The sequence below is a fragment of the Diabrotica undecimpunctata genome, chromosome 7 (genome assembly GCF_040954645.1).
Source record: "Diabrotica undecimpunctata isolate CICGRU chromosome 7, icDiaUnde3, whole genome shotgun sequence".
Classification (NCBI taxonomy): Eukaryota; Metazoa; Arthropoda; class Insecta; order Coleoptera; family Chrysomelidae; genus Diabrotica; species Diabrotica undecimpunctata.
The window spans coordinates 119,691,873-119,714,088 of NC_092809.1; the positions used below are offsets into that span (position 1 = coordinate 119,691,873).

The following is a 22,216-nucleotide window of genomic DNA, read 5'->3' on the forward strand; positions in this document are numbered from 1 at the left end:
TATAGCCGCACAACATTTATTTAAATTATAAAGTTTATCTCCACATATTTCCGATATATTAACAAATTATTTAATATTTCAGAAACTTACTTGACACCATGCTCAACTCCTCCAGTTAGCGAGGGCAGCCTTTCCGCTGATCAAACGATCGAAGGAATATCAGAGGCTGAAGATGCATCAAATATTCTGAACGAATCAAATTTACATAAGAAATTGTATGATTCCTATTGTTTAGATTTAACAGACTTGCAGATCCTTATAGGAAGGGCGAAAGATAATTGGAGATTTGCCTTAAATAAAGGATCGTCTAATTTACACGTACTGGACAGATTTAGTATATCCCTGCAGATAGAAAGACGAGTGGTAAGACGTTGTCCTTTTAATTTAGTTTTTATTATTTTATCGAATGAAAAAATAAGTTTTAATTTCACTATTCTTATTCTTCTAGTGCCTAACCATTATCTAATGTTGGCAATTATAATTTTATTTCTGAATAGTCCCGTCATGGATATTGCAAATTTGGGTCTTCAGCCAGGATATTCGTGTTCTGCCAACGTGTCTTACCGTGTCTTACCCTGAAGTTTTCTTTTCAGAATGCTTTAGTAATGTAGATTTGGTTTCATTTCTATTTTTAGTTCTCCAATTCTCGCTGTGCTAATTATCCTGACTTTTTTGTTTGGTGTTAACTTCTAGGTCATATTTCTTACTATTTTCAGCTACTTTGTTCATTAAAACCTGTAATCCTTGAGCAGTGTCGGCAAAAATGGCGGTGTCATCGGCATATCTGTAATTATTTATACGTTCACCATTTAATAGATTTCCTGCTTCCGTGTATTCTATGGGTTCTTGGAAAATTGCCTCTGAGCACATGTTGAATACAAAAGGTGACAATATACATCTTCCTCTGTTTTCTCTTTGTTGACTTTAACAGAAGCTGATTGATTCTAGTATACATTTCTGATTATACGCAAAGCCTTTCCGTCAATTCCACTATCTTACAGGACTTCCATCATTTTGTTGTGTTGAACTTTGTCAAATGCCTTTGTATGATCAATGAAGCAGACATATACATCACAGTTCGTATCACTTCTTCAAGTGCCATCTCCGTGGCGGAGGTCGGCAATCATTATAGCTATTCGGACTTTTGAGACGGCTGCTCTGAAAAGTTCATTTGATGTACATCCGTACCACTCTCTCAGGTTGCGCAGCCATGACATTCTACGCCTCCCTATGCTTCTCTTTCCTTGGATCTTTCCCTGCATAATCAGTTGGAGCAAGGTGTATTTCTCTCCACGTGTAATATGTCCGAGATATTCCAATTTTCTTGTTTTAATTATATTTAAAATTTCTATTTCTTTATTCATCCTTCTCAGAACCTCTTTGTTTGTAACGTGTTCTGTCCACGATATTTTCAGAATTCTTCTATACACCCACAGCTCGAATGATTCCAGTTTTTTCATTGATGTCGCATTCAAGGTCCAAGATTCCATTCCCTAAAATAAAGTCGAAAAAACATAGCACCTCGCCAACCTAACTCTTAGTTCCAATTTTAAATCCCTTGTACATAGTACTCTTCTCATTTTATTGAAATTTGCTCTAGCCTTTTCTATTCTGATTTTGATCTCCTGAATGTAATCATTTGTGGAGTTAATCATTGTTCCAAGATATGCATATTTGTCCACTTGTTTGACGTTGGTTCCGTTTATTAGAAGATTCTCGTTATTTCTTTGAGTTTTCGATATTCTCATAAATTTCGTTTTCTTGACATTCATTGTTAGACCATACTCATTTCCATACTCCGCTATTCTTGTCACCGGTCTCTGAAGATCTTCAATATTTTCGGCTAAGATCACAGTATTATCCGCATATCTAATGTTGTTAATGCGAACGTTGGACCGTTGTAGTCCATCTTCTTTGATTTCAGGACATTCATTGATTGTTTATGTCGTACTTTATCAAATGCTTTATTATAGTCAATAAAACATACGTATATATCTTGATTGACGTCCATGCATCTTTGTATCAGTATATTAAGTGAAAATAGAGCTTCACACGTTCCTAGGCCTTTGCGAAAACCAAATTGTGCATCATTAACATCTATGTCCAGTTTGTGATATATTCGGTTATGGATGACTTTTAGTAGTAACTTTAGCACATGAGACAACAAGCTAATGGTGCGGTAATCGCTGCATTCTCTTGCGTTTTTCTTTTTGGGGAGACAAATGAAAATCGACGTTTCCCACTCTTTGGGTAATACGCCTGAACTATAAATTTGGTTCAAGAGTGTCACTAAAACATCAATTCGTATCACTACACCTTGGTAATAGCACTTGTATGCTGAATAGGGCATCTCTTGTTCCCAGACCTTTCATAAAATCAAATTGTGAGGGTGATACTTGCTCTTCGCAGGTTTTATATAATTTCTGATGTATTATTTTTAAAAGAGTTTCAACAAGTGACCGATGAGACTTATTGTTTGTAATCTTTGCACTTTTAAGCTCCTTGCTGTTATGGCAGTGCTATAAATTCTGATCTCAACCATTCTCTGGTTATTTTTTTAGTGTTATATATCTCAGTGAAACTGAGAGTTAATTCTTTCCTGAAGTTCTCATCGAAGAGTTTGATCTGACTGAACTTCATCTGGACGACAAGCTTTTCCATATTTAAGTGATATTATTTCTGCTTCCACTTCCTCTAAACCGGATGTCCTGGTCTATATATGGTGTTCGCAATTTGTTGTTCTGCTCTTAGATCTTTTTTCTTTAATTGACGTATTGCCAGACTACAGTAAGAGTCTAAGAAGGTATCCATTGAATTCTGACAGGCAGCGAATCAAGACATCCTGGCATCTTTCGGCCGAGTATGACACTAGGCCAGAAGACCCCAGGGTAGTGCCGGATTAACTGTGCTTCGGCTAAAACCTTAACCACCGTTCCAGAGTAGTGATCTTACCACTCAATAAAAAACTAAAATCCGTATATTAACCGTCACCTTAAAAGAAAAATAACTATATTATATCAAGGAAAACGTACAACTAACAACCTACATATCAGAAATATATTTTTCCGAAATAATTTCCGAAGTGGAAATTGAAACGTCAATAAACTTATTTTAACCTTCAATTGTGGCTTATTCCCAATAAAATAGTAATTAATATAATCGATTTTCATAAATTAAAGCTTTCTCTATTTGTGTCTAATTATTATCTTCATTTGTGTCTCAAATCTTGACATGTGATTTAGCATTTGATAAGTTTCTTATTACCAGAATGGACTACAACAACTTACTAAAGAACGACAAAGCAACACTGAGTATGTCTTCCTTATGTTTATTATTCTAAGAGCATTTAATTAATACATATTATGAAACATTTGGTTTGAAAGTTTGGAAAAAAATATATTACTAGGGATTTGAATCAATTTTAAGAACTACTCAAAAATTAAGGCATTTTACATATAATCAATCATATATAATTTTTTTAGATATATACATCAGATCCACACTATCCAAGCGTCATATTAAACGCCCAATTACCAAAATTGGTTACCCATTTAAACGAAAATAATATATCTTCAGCTAGGAATTTAATACAGATGTTGTCCATGACGCTGCTGCCACCATCTTTTAAGACGGCTGCCAATACTAACATTAATTCTTCTGTAGATGTACCTGGTAATATACTTTATGATACATTATATATTTACTTATTGTTGTTTTCCTACGAAATCCGTTACACGTCACATGTAGCTGTTCAATCTGACAGTGACAGCTGTTATTTATTTATTATTTCACACGTCGGGGTAATTTTATGAAAATCATTGACATGATTTTGTTTTTTTAAATTGTGCAGTATCAAATTATATTTACCACTCTAGCCACAATAGACCTCTTAGGTCGAGTAGAAGGGTGGTTAAATGCCCATTCATATTGAACCTAACCTAACATACATTTTATTTATTTTGTAGATACTGGTCAAAATTACGACAATAGCGAGCCACAAAGTTTACACAGCGACATAGAACAAAATAATCTAATAACAATGCAGTTTACAATCGATCAAATGTCTTTGGAAATTCAAAGTAGAGGTCGTAGTATCGCAGAACTTCAAATAGCTGGCGTGAAACTAACGTTTTCTCGACGTGGTGTTGAAATGAGTATTGCCTTAACAGTTCACAGTTTACTGCTCGTAGATGCTTTACAGACGTTTGGAGCGGATTTTGAGTTGTTGGTGGCGAGCCATAAACATGTCGGTATGGATTCGATGTCTGGTAGTATTAGAGATAGTGAGCCAACGTCGCCTGTTTCGCCCGCCAGTCCGGATTCTACTTCTTCCAGAAATGGAGCTACGTCTCCTTTGGCTCTTACTCAGGTAAAAAATGGTACCCATTTTTTTCTTTATTTGATATTTTCTTTTTTTATAATAGAACAAAAAGACGGTATTAGATTTAATTTCGAAACAGGGCATCCGCAAGCCGCTTATACGTATTTCAACCTCATTAGGTCTCATTAGAGCGAAATATGCAGTTGCTCTAAATCGAAACCAAATCTCTCCAGTCATAGGACAATAATTATAAAAATAATTAATTACAGACGTTACAACGCCATCTGATAACAACACTAGGGATCCTAAGATTTCCTACTTTGCGAAACTAAATTCAAATTTTTACCACTGTGCTTTCTACAACTTGCAAAGCAGACAGATTGATGAATTAGTCGGCAAAGGAATCTATAATTTGCATTTCACATGCCGTTCATCACGGTAAAAATTCTTAGTGAATTTAGTTTCTGGTACTCGAAACAGAGTAAAGAACTAAAACAGAAAGACGCTATTAGATTTAATTTCAATGCAGGGCATTCGCAAGCCGCTTATACGTATTTCAACCTCATTAGGTCTCATCAGAGCGACATATGCTCTGAATCGAAATCAAATCTCTCCCGTCCTTTATAATCTCCAAAAGATGCTTATAAGATGTTATAAGATAGATGAGTTGGGCGACATTTACTGTAATGGACAATTCCTCTGTGGAGAAAAAAAAAACATATGGAACAGTTAATTGGACATGTTGGTTGCTATTTATGTAAAGCCCCTCCTAAGCCTGGGGATGATCATTAGTAAAAACAGGAAGCATCATGCGTTGAGTGAAAAGTAAAGCCTCAAGATTTGGGTAATATTTAATGCAAAGCTTAAAAAGCTCATAAAATTTGTTGGACGCTATTTTGTTTTTATTGAGGACATATAAGGGACACACACTCGATAACATAGGAATAAATGAGAAAAAGACAGGAATAGGCATTGATATAACTAATCCTACGCTAGGAAGAAATGTTTTCTTGAATTATATATTAGCATACCTGATTATACACTGACGGAGCTTCTCAAAACAGATGGAACACGACTTCTGCGGAACACAAAAAGAAATATGGAGAATGATCAGAGGACAAAGATAAGAGATTAACGAACTAATAAAAATCAAACATATTAAGAAGGAAACATGGGCAGACAACTTTCGATCCCTATTTGGTAAAGGTTACAATAACGAAATACACCAGAGGTGACGGCAAACGAAGAAATAAATATTGAGGAGAAAGAGGTAAAGGAAGCATTAAGGAAATTAAAAAATAGAAAATCACCAAGAGAGGACAGAATACCGAACGAACTCCTAAAGTACGGAGGACCAGATCTGACCAAACAACTATTAAAACTAATCCAAAAAATAATAGAACAAAACAGAATTCCTCAAGAATGGAGATCAAGCATCCTAATACCTCTCTTCAAAAAAGGAGACGAATCGGACCCGGAAAATTACAGAGGAATTAATTTATTAAACCGAACACTAAAATTAACAACCAACGTGATAACAAATAAACTGAATAAAATTATAACACTAGCAGAAGAACAACAAGGTTTTAGGTCTGGAAGGTCATGCACCGACACTATATTTATAATGAGGCAAGTGCAAGAGAAATCATTAGAATATAACACACCGGCATATCTACGTTTCATAGACCTTAAGAAGGCATTTGATCGGGTCAAATTAAAGGCGTTATCCACTTACTGTACGCAAGAGAGATACCTCTAGGAATAATCAAAACGATCGAAAATATCTACCAAACCAACACAATAAAAGTAAAAGTAGAAAAAGAACGAACCGACCCTATTGAGGCTGGCAATGGGATAAGACACAGCGAGATTCTTTGAGTCCTTTATTGTTTAACCTGATTATGGATGAAACAATAAAAACAGTAAGAACTAAAATAGGATACCAAATGGGAGAAAAACAACTTAAAATAATCTGCTATGCAGACGACGCAATACTTCTCTCTCAAAGTGAAGACGATTTACAACGTATGCTACACCAATTTAATATAACCGCCAGAAGATTTAACATGTTAATTTCCCCAAAATGCCTGGTTACAACAGCAAATTTACTAAGATGTAAATTGGAGCTGGAAGGTCAGATAATAGAACAAGTAATGGAGTTTAAATATCTAGGCATCACATTATCTAGCTACGGAAAGCTTGAGACCGAAGTGGAAGATCAAGTCAATAGAGCAAACAGATCCACAGGCTGCCTGAATGAACCAATATGGAGAAATAAAAATATCGGGAAAGAAATGAAAGGCAGAATTTACAAAACAGTTATCAGATCAATAATGACATACGCGGCAGAAACACGACCTGATACAGAGAGGACAAAAACGATGTGAAACAGCAGAGATGAAAACACTTGAAACACTGAAAAATTGATGGTAAGACACTATGGGACAGAGCTAGAAGTACATATATACGACGTAGATGCAAGGTGGAGAACATCAAGAACTGGGTAAGAAATAGAAGAGTAGAATGGAACGATCATATAAGCCAAATGACAACAAATAGAGTAGTAAAGACGACAAGAGACGGTTCCAATAGGAAGACGATCAGTAGGAAGACCACGAAAACGATGGAACGACAACTTACTGGAGGCACATTGAAAAACAGGCAGAGTCATGTCTACATAGATGAAGAAGAAGAAGAAAATTATATATACAAGGTGTCCACAAACGCTTTTCACAAAAAAATACAAATTCTGGAACTTATTTTACATAGATTTGACGTAAATCACCTCATCGAAACTTGTTTTCTAAGAGATCTTGAGCTCTTTAAAGATGGCGCCATAAACATCGGTTTAATTCAAATATCTTCAAAACGGTTGTCTTTTAAGTGATAGCATTCTGTATATTTAATTAGCAATATACTTAGTAGTTTGCCGTTTTGTCGTTGCGGTTGTAGGTGAGTATTTTGTAGCCTTTCTAGAAAAACAATACACAGTGAATAACGGCATGAGAAAATCGCTAGAAATTATATAATGTCGTTTTCACAATCCCAATACTTTTTAAACCATATTACCATAAATGTATTAAATATCCAGATTTGTTCTAATAGTATAGGGTATATTATTTTTAAGTTTTCTTACACACATATTACAAAGTTTTATAAATTTTTAGGCGTTGAATACACTAGCAACCTCACCTAGAGAAGGACTTATGAAGAATATACTAGAAGTAGATGCAGAAGCCTTAATATCCATAGAAATACAATTGATCACTGGACCAAAACCCATGCAAATTGCTAATATACAGTTTAACAATTTGGACATAATAGGTAAAATAGTTATAAAATAATTAATAACTATATTCTTTTGCATCAATTAAGTTGATTTGTATTATTCGATTAAATTTTAAATTTTATAAGAAATAGGTATAATCTTTCTCAACCCTTCTTTCAGTGCGTCATTAATTGTGACGTCATATAATGTATTGGATGTGTCGAGAATCATTTCATGTAATTATTGAGGAATCTGACAGATGACAGGACCGTACTTACTTTTATTGCAAGGTGGTTTAAAAGTAGTAAACAATATTGTTTATTAAATTTATAAATATGGAAACATTTAAAAACGATCCATTTATTGTTTATTTTATAATAGTATATAATACAAGCATAGTTAGTTCGTTTTCTAGTTATACAATTAAATATTTGCCTCCATTTTTTGTAAACACAAAAAAATATTGTTTTCAAAGATGTTTATTAGGTAACTTATAAAATAATTATATAAATAGGATATAATTCTAATCATATAACAATTTATTCACTGATGCCTGAATACTTTATTGAAGACATTGAAAAGTATAATTTGAATATCAATGAAATATTAAAACCTGCATTAAAAATAATGTATCGTACACCTTCTCCATTCTTCTTTCTGACTACATTAACACTGCTATCTTGCCAGCTCTTGCGGAATCCTTCTTTACTGAATATCCAGGTCTGATCCAAGAAAACTGGTTTTAAGGGGTATAAATTGCTTTCATTGTCCTTATAGGCTTTTAAAAACTGAAGTCTTTTAAAGTCACATGTTCCATTAAATACTTTCTGTTAGCAACATTACAATTTACCCATCTGAATTTTAATTCTTTTAAAGCTCTGTGAAGTACAGCAATAGAAATATGAATCTCATCCACTTCCTCTAGTTTTTGCTTTAGAGTATAGAGAGTCACATGCTCACCTAAAACGATCAAAGTGTTAAGACACTATAGTGTTCCTTCTAGGAAAAATATTAAGAATGTAAAGTAACATATTAGTTTTGATATTAGGAATTTGTCTATTTAAATGCTATATGCAACAGTACTCCTTTCATAAATCGTAATAACCATATTTGAATAATCCAAAGTATAAGAGTTATAAAAATATATCTATATATTTTGCCAAACTGCACAAGGTAAGCATCAACTGCATCAACTTTAGGAAAAAGGCAAAGAGGACTCTTAAATCTTTATTATAATACTTGGTACTTAATTCAGTAGTATTCTTTTTATAATCACTTTTCATTTCTATGTATTTTATATATGACTAGTTGTCAGTAACAATTTCCTAAAAGAAATGTCTATGGAAATTAGTTACTCCTGCCTTTCTATCAGAAATATGGTAAAACATTTTAACTAAACTGTTGTAATGCTCTTACCTTTACTAAACATTCTGTGTACACACATCCTGATTGCATGTTCGTATTTATTTATTATTAATTTCGGTTTAAGACTCGTGGCTAATGATTAGCTTATTGTGATTGAATAATCAGAATCTTTTTGGATAACTTCATTTGCCAATCTTCTTATTGTTGGCAAAGATATTCCTAACGCCTTAGCAACACGCTGAAATAAACAGTAGGTAAAAATAAAACAATTTTATTTTCGGTGTAATTTTAAACTTACTTCATGAACAGCAGAAATTGGTAATAAAATTTGTCCAGCTTCTTTTTCTAATTCAAAATATTTAAACAATTTAAGTATCAGTACTTGTTCCTTTTCCGTAAATCTTGGCATTTTAAAAATATTTTAATGAAAACACAAAAACAAAATAAAAATTTAAACACAAATAATGTTCGTGAATCGCGTAACTGATTGGCTAGAGAAAGCGCGCATTTCAAATATCAAGGAATCAAACGTAGGTTAGGAATAGACCGGTTATGTATGCAACGCTGTAATATTTTCGTGTTTTAATCACGGAACTGCTGCTTTTTTCGTCACATTCAACTTAATGCGTTAGAAAGAAATCGAAAAATTGTGACGCACTGAAAGATTGGTGTGGGAAAGACTTTACACATATAACGTATTATATGTGTTCAAAGAAATTGAAGATATATACAAAAAATTTATAGAAAGTCTCCGAAGGAAGTTCTAATGAAAATAATAGTCTCGTGTCCATTTTATTCCTAAAAGTTGAGACGGAGTTCTGTCAGGCACGGTAGTACACCCATATCGTGCCAAGGCTATAATCCTCAGAGTTCGCCTTATGTATCACTACTTGACCTGTGCCATCAGAATAATAAACAATCAGAATGCCCACTCTGCTTAAAATAATAAGTACGCGCAGACGGAATCAGCGATATTTTAAACGAAACCAGTGCTGTTCAGTGACATTTTATCTGGTATGCATAGAAAAATTAACCCGGTTTAATTTATTTACGGCAACTATAGACATAATATGCACTATTTTATTCGAATAGATTAAATTATTTCAAATGTACTAAATTATTAATCTCTAAAAATTTAAATTACAGTTCTGTTGTAACTTCAACAAATTTCTAAATCCGAATCTATGTTTCCGTTTAAAATATGGCGATCGCGTGCTGACACACTTCAAAGGCGGCATCTGAGAGTTTGCATCCTGATTTCTGATTGTTATTTATTCTGTGCCTGTGCCATACGTCAGATGAATGCGATGTGCTGTTACACCTCGGTATAGGAAAGTGCATAGTAGGACAAATATTACCGTGTAATGATGTGATCCTTGGTAAATACAAGAAAGCCAAAGTTACACAGTGATAATATATTTATTCAGCAACCAAACCAACAGCTATAAAAATGACAAAATATTTAAGCACATCTCGTGGTACAGGGTTGTTGCTAAATAACTCTATACTGCAATGTACTTACTCCTATTTTTTGTAAAAATTTTATACAATATAAAATATTTTTAATATTTAATTTTTTCAGCAAACCAGCAAACTTTGGTGGAATTAATGGGCTTTTTCAGAAGAGTTTTTCCAGAAACACAAAAGTCTGGTAGCTTAAAGTCTCATAATCTTGCATTTAACGCTCAAAAATCAACAGAATCATTGTTGGAAGAGACAATTAGCCACATTGGAACTACTGAAATAATTTTTGATTTTCATAGGCTGAATGTTCTACTATTAAGAGGTAAATAAGCATATAATATAATCAAATGCTCTGCTAAAAAACGATCCATCCAAATTTACCAAAAATTTGAAACTATTTTTTTATATTTATTGATTTTACATCATATTATCTCAAATCTTTGTTGCTGAGGATACTATAAATAGTAATAAAATGGATATTAGGAAAATATTCTGTGGGAAGACTCACAAAAATTTATATAACCGACAGTCTGCGTCATCATCATCATATTGCTATAGCCCTTAAAGAGCCTCGACCTTCTCAAGCTATCTTCGCCATTCTGCTCTGTCCCTTGCTTGGATTTTCCAGTTGGCAACAAGTGGTTACCCCGTCTATCCACCCCAGCTTTGGTCTACCCCGTCTTCTCATTCCCACCGGTTGCGCTGTTAGTTAAAACGTGTAACATTAAACCCGCCGCATTTTTGTAATTATTTTGGCATAAAACAATTTTTTGCTTCCTTACATGTTTTAAGTTGATAAAGAAAGTCCCAAATTTCATTAGTCCATGATAAAAATAAATCTACCATAAACTAGATTTTTAAAATGTTCTTATATAGTCAATTGTAATTTTCAAATTCTTGCCCCCTTATTTTTTCCGCCGAAAAGAGCGCCCTCTAGCCGGCTTTAATTCTAGCTTAATACGATCATAGGGAGTTCGACGTCTAGGTTATTTAATAGAACAATCTGAGATATATATTTTGATCATAAAAGTTTAGTAAACACTTAATATTTATTCTTTAGTTGTACCTAAATATCTGAATAAATAAAAATTGTGATTAAACAAGGAATATAAGTAAACAGACTGAAATGTTTCAAATAATATGAAGAGCTTATTTCCAAAATGTCTTAAATCCATGAAATGGTGAAACTCGCATATTACAAATTTTTATTTAAAGAAAAAGTAATTAAGATATAACTTTAGGAAGAGGTCTAGTGTCTTACAAATTATATTGTCAATCTTTATACAGAAGTACAAAAATATTAAGGCTTTGGAAATAACAAGGTATTTAATAGGATTAATATCGGGTAAATTTTAATTAGTAAACTCAAATATTGGATATTTAATGAATTTTTTTTATTTGTTCCTAGTTTACAATTGGTAATGTTAGACAAAACAGCTTTTAAAAGTTATTCAATCATCATCATTGTCACTTGAAATAGAGTTTTTAACAGCATTACTTGTATCAGCTGATAAAATTTTCTGCTAAAATGACATGTCAGGATGCTGTTCGAAAATACCTAGCTTACTTAGAAGTAATTTAACATTTTTCAACTTCTCTTTCTTAATTAAATGGCCTAAGGCCTCTCTGTTTGGATTAAGAGACGGCCATTTCTTCCCTCTTTTTAACAGTGTATGAAAACATATGGAGAGATCCTAGTAGCTGAATTTGCAACCCACTCTTGTAGCTGTTATCTCTATGGATTTCATTTCTGTTATATTGAAGTCCATTTTGGATTTTATGTGCCTCCTCACCGATATTTTTCAGTCATAAATAAACCAGTCCCCGCCGAGAATAAACACATTTCCAAACTTTTTAAATAAAATGTGGTGATCAGTTGGTGTCAAAGCTTCTTCAGTTTTCCGTAATGTTTTTTCGACTCTTCCGAAATTACGATCTACTGGCAAATAACTGTGCCCTCGTACGAGAAAAGTAATATTAATTGTTATGTCATACATTTGAGTCACTTTACTGAGCATTAAGAGAATAATGTAGTTTTTATTTTGAACACTGCATCCATAACAAAATATATTAATTTTCTTTATGGGTGGATTCGAGGCAGAAAAAGCAGTTAAGTGGTGTTACAAAGCACTACAAACCTGTGAACTACCCTTTATACCATCATTTTCACCCAATGTATAAATTGATACATCAGTTTTATCCTGTTTAGATTTTAAATTATAATGGTGTACAATACCCAGATAGTACTGCCACAGCTGACGGGAAGCATCCCATAATGCAGTACGAGGCAAAGGTTGATTTTGCATCATATCAAATACAAAACACGCTGTATCATTAGGTATAACAGGATCATTCATTAATTCATAAAATCTTTTTGCACGCCTTTTATGCACCAAAAGTTCAGTTACTAAAATCTTTCGTACTTCGTCATCCTTGAGACGTTAATTATGTTCTTTACAATAGCTACATATATCTGTACGGGGTGTACCAAATCCAAGATTGAATTCAGTGGTAAATATTTTGTAGTCTAAGTGATATTTACAAGATTTGGCTTCTGCGTTTTCTTTATTTACCTCCAGAAATAACTTTCACATTCCTCTTACAGAAAGTTGTGAAGGTAAATATTTCTGATTAGGTGTCTGAAACAAAGAGAAAATAAACGTTAGTCACTGTTATATACTTATGAAAAGACAAAAAAGTAATCAGTAACTATTTAACCTCTATAGATGAAATTGATTGGTTGGGCTGCAAAACTTTTAATAATAATGACAACAAAAACTTACTTTCTCTCGTCCACAATGTTTTGAACTGCACTTGAAACTCAAGATATGTTGACGAATCAAATCTTTTATGTTGTTAGTACGAATATTAGTTCGTTTGCTTTCTTTTCTTTCTTGTCTGGAAGAACCATTTTGAAAGTAATACGCAGCAAGGCGCTGCACACGTTTGTTCGATATTCTGAGAATGCTGCAGATACTGGCAGAGCACCTGTTTATATTTCCACCGTCTTCTTTCTGAACTAAACACGTTTTTTTTTGTACTTGTATGACAGTGGTAATAAATAAGTCTTGTTCTACTTTACTTTCCTGACCGTAGAAGATTGTATGAAAACGCTTACAGTCTCTAGAAGTAATCAAATTAGCTTGACAATGTCCACCATTATGTCTACAAGCTATTCGTGGCGACGAACCATAACTGGCGTATTTACGTCTTTTATCTATATTTTTCGCCTACTGCGCAGGTGCTCGTGATGTTTTTCTCGCGGTACGACCCGTGTGAGACACTACCTCTTCTTCAAAATTAGACATTATATCGTTATTCATACAAATAAACACATAAATACAAAATAAATGAAGTTAAGTTCTATAAGAGAAGCACTCACTCATAATTGTTTATTTAGGTGCTGGCTTAATTTTAATATGAAAATAAGTTATATGTAAATTTATCAATTAATATAAATACTATGTGTGTATGCAATCAAATTACGGTACCTGTGATGTTGATGTATACTTCTTCTTCTTCCTCAGTGCACTGGGCTGGTTCGGGAACAGAAATCTTCTCAAAAGGGTCGCGTGGTCAAGGTTACACAAAATACTGGAGTGTTTAACGCGCCGATTTATACAGGACTACGTCTAAACTAAGATTGAAAAATGCGTGTCGTCCCGTAGCTTGCTCCCTTAAGATTAGGGGGGGGGGGACTGTACTGGTCCGTATTAATTTACGATGACAAGACATACACACACGTTAAGTAAAGAATTAAAATATAAAAATAAAATAATAAAAATTATTAATAAAAACTGAGAATATATGTGGAGGGACGTAACATTCCCACCCACCAAAATGCATATTTGCATTTTTAGTCAATATAAGGCAAAGGGTATAGCTTAACCGAAGGTCGCCTAAGTTCACCTTTCGCGGTTTGTACGATAGCTACGCGAGCAATATCATCTTGACCAAAAATTAAAGTTTTAATTCGACCCATTTGCCATTGTAAGGGAGGCTTGGTCTCATTACGTATTAGTACGAGTGTACATATATTAGGATTACCCTCATTTTTATGCCACTTCGAGCGTTGATGAAGAGTATGTAAATATTCTCTGCTCCATCTTTGCCAAAAGTCTGCATGTAATCGTTGCAGCAATTGCCAACGACTTAGTCTATTTAAATGAACATCACTGTAATCCCGATCGGGAATTATCTTTAAAGGCTCTAGTGTAAGAAAATGACCAGGTGTTAACACTGAAAAATCATTTGGATCATTACTGACAGGACATAAGGGACGACTATTTAAGACAGCCTCTATTTGTATGAGTAATGTATTGAATTCTTCATAGGTTAAAACCTGTTCGCCTATGACTCTAGACACATGTGTTTTCACGTTTTTTATACCCGCTTCAAACAATCCACCAAAATGGGAAGCTGCCGGAGGATTTAAATGCCATGTAATGACGTCGTTTTTATCAAAATGTGACTTAATGTCTTCTAAATAGGATTTTGCTCCTACAAAATTTGTTCCGCAATCAGAATAGACAACAGAGCAACGTCCTCGGCGTGCTATAAAACGTCTGAATGAGGCTAAAAATGCCTCGGTACTAAGTTCAGATACCAATTCTAAGTGCAAAGCCTACAAATAGGCAAATATAGGCTTTCGTTCGTTTAGCATTTTTAAGCTTATTGGCTCGTATCAGAAAAGGACCGCCAAAGTCGACGCCAACGCAAGAAAATGGTTTGGCCTTGGATATCCGTAGGTCGGGAAGAGCCCCCATAGATGGCTGATAATTTTGAGGTTTTAGTCTCCAACAGGAAAGACATTTTGAAAGAACACTACGAATAACACGTTTGGATGAAATTATCCAAAAGTTTTGTGACAAGGCGAAGTGCGTACCTTGAATGCCTGCATGTAGATGTACAATATGAATTTCCGAAATAAGTAATTTGATAAAATTACCTTTGGAAGGTAAAAGAAGAGGAAAGCGCTTGTCATACGCTAATTCTGACTGGCTAAGTCTTCCGCCCACTCTTAGGAGATCATGTGAATCAAAGAAGGGATTTAATTTTTTCAAATATTTGAATTTTATAGAATTACCCTTAACCTGTTCTATTTCCTCCTTCAAATATCTTTGTTGCACTAATCTAATTAGTTGATTAGTAGCGTTACTTTGTTCCTGAATAGAAAGCTTTCCAACTGTTCGTTGATTGACTGATTTTAGGTTACCAACAAATCTAAGAACATAGGAAAAGATACGTTTTAATTTTGAAAAGGAAGAAAATCGATTACAGAGATTATCGACAAATTCATCAGATGGAAAAGACAAAAGACAACTTTTCTGTTTCAATTCTAAGTTATGTTCGATAGAATCGGTCAAGGAGAATGACCAGTTATCTTCAGTAGTGCGAAGAAACTCCGGACCCACCCACCAAGCAGGAGTATTTAAGAAATCCTCAGGGAAAAGTCCACGGGATCCGTGATCCGCACTATTTAATGCAGAAGGAATATATCGCCAGTGTTTTGAAGATATCCTGTCTTGAATATAAGAAATTCTGTTACTGACGAAGGTTTTCCATTTATATGGCTGTGAATTAATCCAATGAAGAACAACAGTCGAATCCGACCATGCGTAAATTCTACTAAACGGTATAGTGAGAGTCTGCAGTATATAAGATAATAATTTACTAAGAATTACTGCTGCATTGAGCTCGAGACGAGGAATAGTTTGTACCCTGGTAGGAGATACCTTTGTTCGAGCTAAAAGAAAATAAGTTTTGATGACTCCTGTATCATAACACACACGAAGGTATGTAACAGCAGAAGATCCACGTAAAGAAGCGTCGCAAAAGCCATGAAGCTCACAGAAAATAATTCCATTTAAAGAAATATGACGAGGTATAGTAAACTTAGATAGTATAGGCAGTTCAATTTTAAATTGTTCCCACCTTGAAGTAATTTCCAAAGGTGGAGTTGCATCCCAATCTAAATTAAGTAGCCAAAGACGTTGAATAATAGTCTTCACTATCAAAGTGACAGGATTAAGAATACCGTAAGGATCGAATATGCGAGCTATTTGGGATAAGAGATTTCGCTTTGTGCAGGAAGCTTGAAGAGGTAAAATTTTGTAAAAGAAATCATCAGATGATGGATTCCATCCAAGTCCTAATACCCTTAACGAAGATTGATCTAAGTCAAATGAAAAAGACTGTTGCAGAATATGATCCAAAGGAATATTAGCGAGAGAGAATAACTGAGGGGCATTACTTGCCCATTTTCGTAACTCAAATCCACCACGTTTCAATAAAGATATTAATTCTTTTATAGTAAGAACACTATTTTCTAAAGAATCCTTTCCTGTCACCACATCGTCTACGTAAGTATCTTTTAGGAGTATAGATGAGGCTACAGGTAAGTCCGGTTTGTCGAGTGCTAGCTGCTGTAGAGTACGAATTGCAAGATATGGTGAGCTAGACACACCGAAAGTAGCCCGAGTAAGTTCGTATTCAGCAATAGATTCCTGTTCCGAAAAACGCCAAAGTATTCTTTGAAATCTTTGTTGCTCAGGAGCGATAAGAATCTGAGTAAACATGGATTTAATATCTGCAGTAAAGACATATTTATGAAACCTGAATTTAAGCAATAAATTTACAAGATAATTTTGTAATTTTGGACCTGAATATAACGTATCGTTTAAAGACGGAAAGTTAGGGGCGTGTGCGGAAGCATCAAACACAACGCGCAATGAAGTAGTACTGGACTCCTTGTAAATACAATGGTGTGGTAGATAATAAGCATTATTTATTGCCGTACTTAATAATAAAAATTATTAATAAAAACTGAGAATATATGTGGAGGGACGTAACACAGGAAATAAGACGTTTTGGAAATAAATACAATTTTTAAATGCATTTTTAAATGGTAAATAAGTCGTTTTGGTACATAAAGGGTTATTCTAGACCTGAAAAAAGCTATAATGTTTTCAATAAAATGTTTCAAATAAAATAAAATATGTTTTCATATATATTCAAATAAGTGACATAGAAATCCGAACACCCATTATAAATTATTATATTTTGAAAATATTTTGTACAATTATACAGGGTAGCAAAATAAACAAATGATGACAATTTTAATATGATTAAAACAACTGACAGGGGTAAATCAATTAATAATGTGTTAATGCACCTCGGTGGGCAACACACTCTTGGATGTGCCGGAGCTCGCTCCTGATTAGGTGATCAGTATTCTCCTGGCGTATCTCGTTTCATGTTCTAATTAACTCCTCCCAAAGTGCTCCCAAGGTTTGAAGGGAATGTTCTAAATTAAGCAGTCTCACCCATCATGTCCCATACGTGTTCAATTGGGGATGTTGGGGGCGAGGGCAAAAATTGACTCCAACTGTTCAAAGAAGTCCAGAGTGACTCTCGAAAAGTGTGGCCTAACGTTGTCTTGAATTATAGGATGTTGGAGCGTCTGAAGGTAGGGTATGAGATAAGGTTTCCGAATTTCTTCTACGTATTTATGACCTGTCATGTTCATGTTCCACTGACGAAGATTAGAGGTGACCTTCAACCATAAACGATGGCTCCCCACACTATAACCGTAACAGTGCGGTGCACGTGCCATTTGATAAAAAGCTATGGACACCGCATCGGTACTGAACTTAAAGTTAAAATTTTAAGTGGTTACAAAATTTAGAAAAAAAAAAATGAATAAAAAACCAAAACCTAAACTAATATGGCTAAAATTTTAATCATTTATTGTTGTTGCCAAGATTAGCATTTATACCAAAGTTTATTAAAATAAAATAATTCATATTGGGTTTTCAGTTCAGTAACATTCTTTCAAGTTCTATGTTTAAGATATAATAGAGATGTAATAGTTTAAATTTTTAGGAATCGTTAAAGACGGAAATATATACGGAAAGAAGATAGGAACAGCAACAATGAGCGCAGCGAAGATCCAAGCTACAATAAGTTCAAAATTTGAACTGGAAGGATCATTAGGTAGTCTGCAGGTATTAGATTTAACCCCGGAAGGCCAGATACACCAAAGCATATTAAGTGTCGGAAGTGATCCAAATTCAGACAACTCACATTTACTTTACACTATTTCAGATGAAGATAAAACTGCATTTAAGTTTAGATTAGTTAAGACTCAAGAGAAAGACGCTCTGGATGTAATGATTCGTATGGCTTCTGTCTGGTACACGCATTCCCCTTATTTTATTCTGGAACTACATTCGTGCGCGTCTGAATTCAAGCAGTACCTGTCAAATTTAGCAAAAACCATAAGAACAGCCGCCACAGATATGGCTTTAGGGCTTGTGCACGTTAGAACTGAAGCATTAGCACAGTCTTTAAACCTGAGCAAAAATCTTCCTAATTCAGTGTATAGCAGCGCATTGTCGATAAGTGAAAACTTTACTCCAACGAGGAAAAGATCCACAAGTACTTCTGCCAAAGATTCGATGATTTCAACGCCAACTAGTCCTAATGACGACAGTGATTTAATATTAAATGTTAATTTAGATATTGAGTTGGACAGTCCTGTTATAGTTTTACCACGAAGCAATACCAGCACCGAAGTATTCGTAGCACACTTGGGTAAAATTACTATTAACAACAAGTATACAGATGAAGTTCGAATACATTCAGTTCATTACAGAATCGAGTGCTATAGTATAGATGTTAAAGATATGAATATTTATTCTTTGGATATTAAAACAAGGAGAGCACTGGATTTTAAATCTATAAAGCCCGAAGTGTTTTATAATTGCAAATATGACGCGAAACCAATTTTGCACGATACGATATTACAATTAAAGATTGAAAGAGAAGTGAACAAACCTATCAATACATACGATCAAGAATTTTCTTTGGATGAAGACATTGTTAAAACCAAGAAAACCATCCAAGTATCTGGAAGTATAGTAAATGGTCTGAAAGTATCTTTGACTAGATCACAATACAGACAGATCTTAGACACTTTAGAATTTTTATCTTCGATTAATAGCAATAGTTGTGAAGATTATTCTAGAATTCATGCCAGGCCCAATTTTGTTCTAGCAGACATAAAAGAAGAAGAATCTGGTATAAGTACTCTTAATATGGATCCTCACGTGAGAGCTAAAATGTTTCAAAATTTTCCTGCACTGAAGAAAAAACGTTCATCTTCGAGTGTAACTGAAGTTAAGATTTGTTTTGATATTTCTTTGTTCAAAATAGAATTAAAAGCAGCTGAACAGAGCCTCATTGACCTATCATTTCTTGATTTTGCATTTCGCTATGACAAATGTCATGATTTTGAAACAAATATTCAAATATCTCTGAGATCTGTCCTCATGGAAGATCTTCAACAACCGGAAGATAGCAAACATAGAATTATTGTAACGTCATCTGCTAATAGTGATCCTTCTTCATCTGCGGCTTCCACAGCTTCTAGATCTTGTCCAGATGTGACTTATCCTCCTTATCTAAGAAGGGCTTCGCATAACTCGTTACCGGACCATCTAGAATCGAATGATATATTTGGTTTACAAGACAATAGCGCTTTACATAAGACTGATAATACAAACTGGGAAGAATATCCTTGTACGCCTCCTCCTAGTCCAACGGGTACTAGGTCTCGTGGTGAACGTAATTTGGTTATAGTAAGTATGCTTCTAGTAGATACTAATGCACCCAATTTCCATGACCACTACAACAGTGTGCATAACGCTACCTCTGTCGATTTTAATTGCTTGGACCTAATAATTACATCCAAATCTTGGGTCATAGTGTTAGATTTCTTTAGTCTACCTCCTGAACCGGTTAGTACAATTTCGGGTTCATACGAAGATATACGATATAAACCCCGAAAAGAAGTGAATGTGACTACTATCAACGTTAAGTCTCTGAATATTGTAATCGCAGAAAGAGATAGAGAGATTGCAAAAGCTAATATCTCTAATGTAGAACTTGAGATTAAAACTACAGGTAGTTCGAAAGAAGTAGATGGAAAACTGGGATCTTTGTCACTGTTGGATTTGACGGTTGATGGGCAGTTTTATCGGGATAAATTCTTGACCTCAGGAAAGCAAGCAGTGCTCTTCAAATACTCAAGGTAAGTTAATATTGTTCTGAAGCTATTTTCTTGTGGTAAGTTACTATTTTTACTGGGAGTAAGCCACAATTTTACTCTAAAATAAGTTTATTTTAGAGTAAAATTGAAATAGAAATTGGGATAGAAATCATTCTCAAAGTTCTTTTTTGTCAACCTAAACTTATTTTAAAGTAAAATTGTGGCATATTTCCAATAAAAATAGTAATATTTTTCATTTTAACAAAACCGTTCCTGGCGATTTCATTGCGTCTCCTAATCTCTCTTCAGTGTTCCAGCTTAGTTTTTATTTCTCTTCCTAGATATGTAGCTGTGAACGTTTTGGATGTTAATATTGTCGATAACTATTTTCTTTATTCTCTCATTTATCTTTATAGTCTCATTAGTATCTGTAGATGTTTTTTAGATTCAACCACTACCACAGTGCCATCTGCGTTATTTTTATTTATTCCATGAAAGTATAAATGTCACTTATAGAAATGCTAAATATACAATTACAGACCCTAAGCGAAGGCTGTGTGGGCCAAACTAGCAAAACATGTAATACAAACACTAATATATATACTTGTAACACATTAAAATTTTGAATAAGATGAGGTTCAACTGTATAAAAAATTTGTATATGTTTATAGATGGTATCATCATTGATAATTATTTAATATAAGGAAAACTTCAACTTATTTACACAAAAATAGAATAAAAAACAAATGTAAAAAAAGGTTTGGAAACGGGAAAAAATCGCTGGCGGCAAGATCTGGGGAATACGGTGGATTTTCAACCAATTCATAGCCCAATTCGTGTAATTTTGCCATGGCGACGGCCGATCGGTGAGCCGGTGCATTGTCTTAGTGAAAGAGCACTTTTTTGCTTTCCAAAACGGGGCGTTTTTGACGCAATTCGGCATCGATTCGATCCAATAATGCTGCGTAGTACTTCCCATTGATTGTTTTTCCTTTTTCCAAGTAGTCAATGTGGATGATGCCCTTCGCATCGCAGAAAACAGTCGCCATCACTTTGCCGGCCGAATGTGCACTCTTTGCCTCCTTCAGCGGCCCTTCGCCGCGTTTGCGCCACCGTTTCGTCTATTCTTTGGTTTCCGGTGTATAATAATGCACCCAGATTTCATCAACGGTGATAAATCGGCAAAAAAATCCTTAGGATTGCGCCGTATCATCGCCAAAAGCGTCTCCGAAGTGGTCACACGTTTTTGCATTTGATTGATTGTCAGCAAACGCGGCACCCATCGCGCGGATAGCTTTGTCATGTCCAAATGATGGTGAATGATGCTGTGTACGCATTCGTAGCAAATGCTTAGGACCTCTCTCGCAGAGCTTAATTCGTCGATCTGCCATAATCATTTTATGGACTTTGTTGATCATTTCCGCCGTGGTGACTTTATTTGGCCTCCCGGGACGCTCATCATCAAAAACACTCGTACGACCACAAACAAATTCAGCTTTCCAAAATTTTACGGTTGCTAACGAAGGTGCCTCACCTCACCATAAACTTCGTCCAGTTCGGCTTTGATTTGCACATTCGTTTTACCCTTTTTGTGGAGGAAATTAATCACCGAACGATACTCGACTTTTTCCATTTCTCCGAAAACACAAAATTTGCTTGCTTTTGACGGCTGCAAAAACCAAAGTAATTGTTTTTAAAACTTAAAATTTTGACAGACATCATGTCATGAATGGCAAATGTCAACACC

General features: G+C 34.5%; 1 protein-coding gene across 1 annotated transcript in view; it reads left to right on the plus strand.

The window, feature by feature from the left end:
- The window catches only part of Vps13D (vacuolar protein sorting 13D), a 144,593-nt gene that overhangs the window by 46,574 nt on the left and 75,803 nt on the right, over positions 1-22,216 (plus strand). The window contains exons 11-16 of the mRNA XM_072538076.1: positions 83-363; positions 3,483-3,672; positions 3,966-4,369; positions 7,489-7,645; positions 10,537-10,740; positions 18,303-20,511. Of these exons, the coding sequence (XP_072394177.1) occupies positions 83-363; positions 3,483-3,672; positions 3,966-4,369; positions 7,489-7,645; positions 10,537-10,740; positions 18,303-20,511 (3,445 nt within the window). The remainder of the gene's footprint in view (positions 1-82; positions 364-3,482; positions 3,673-3,965; positions 4,370-7,488; positions 7,646-10,536; positions 10,741-18,302; positions 20,512-22,216) is intronic.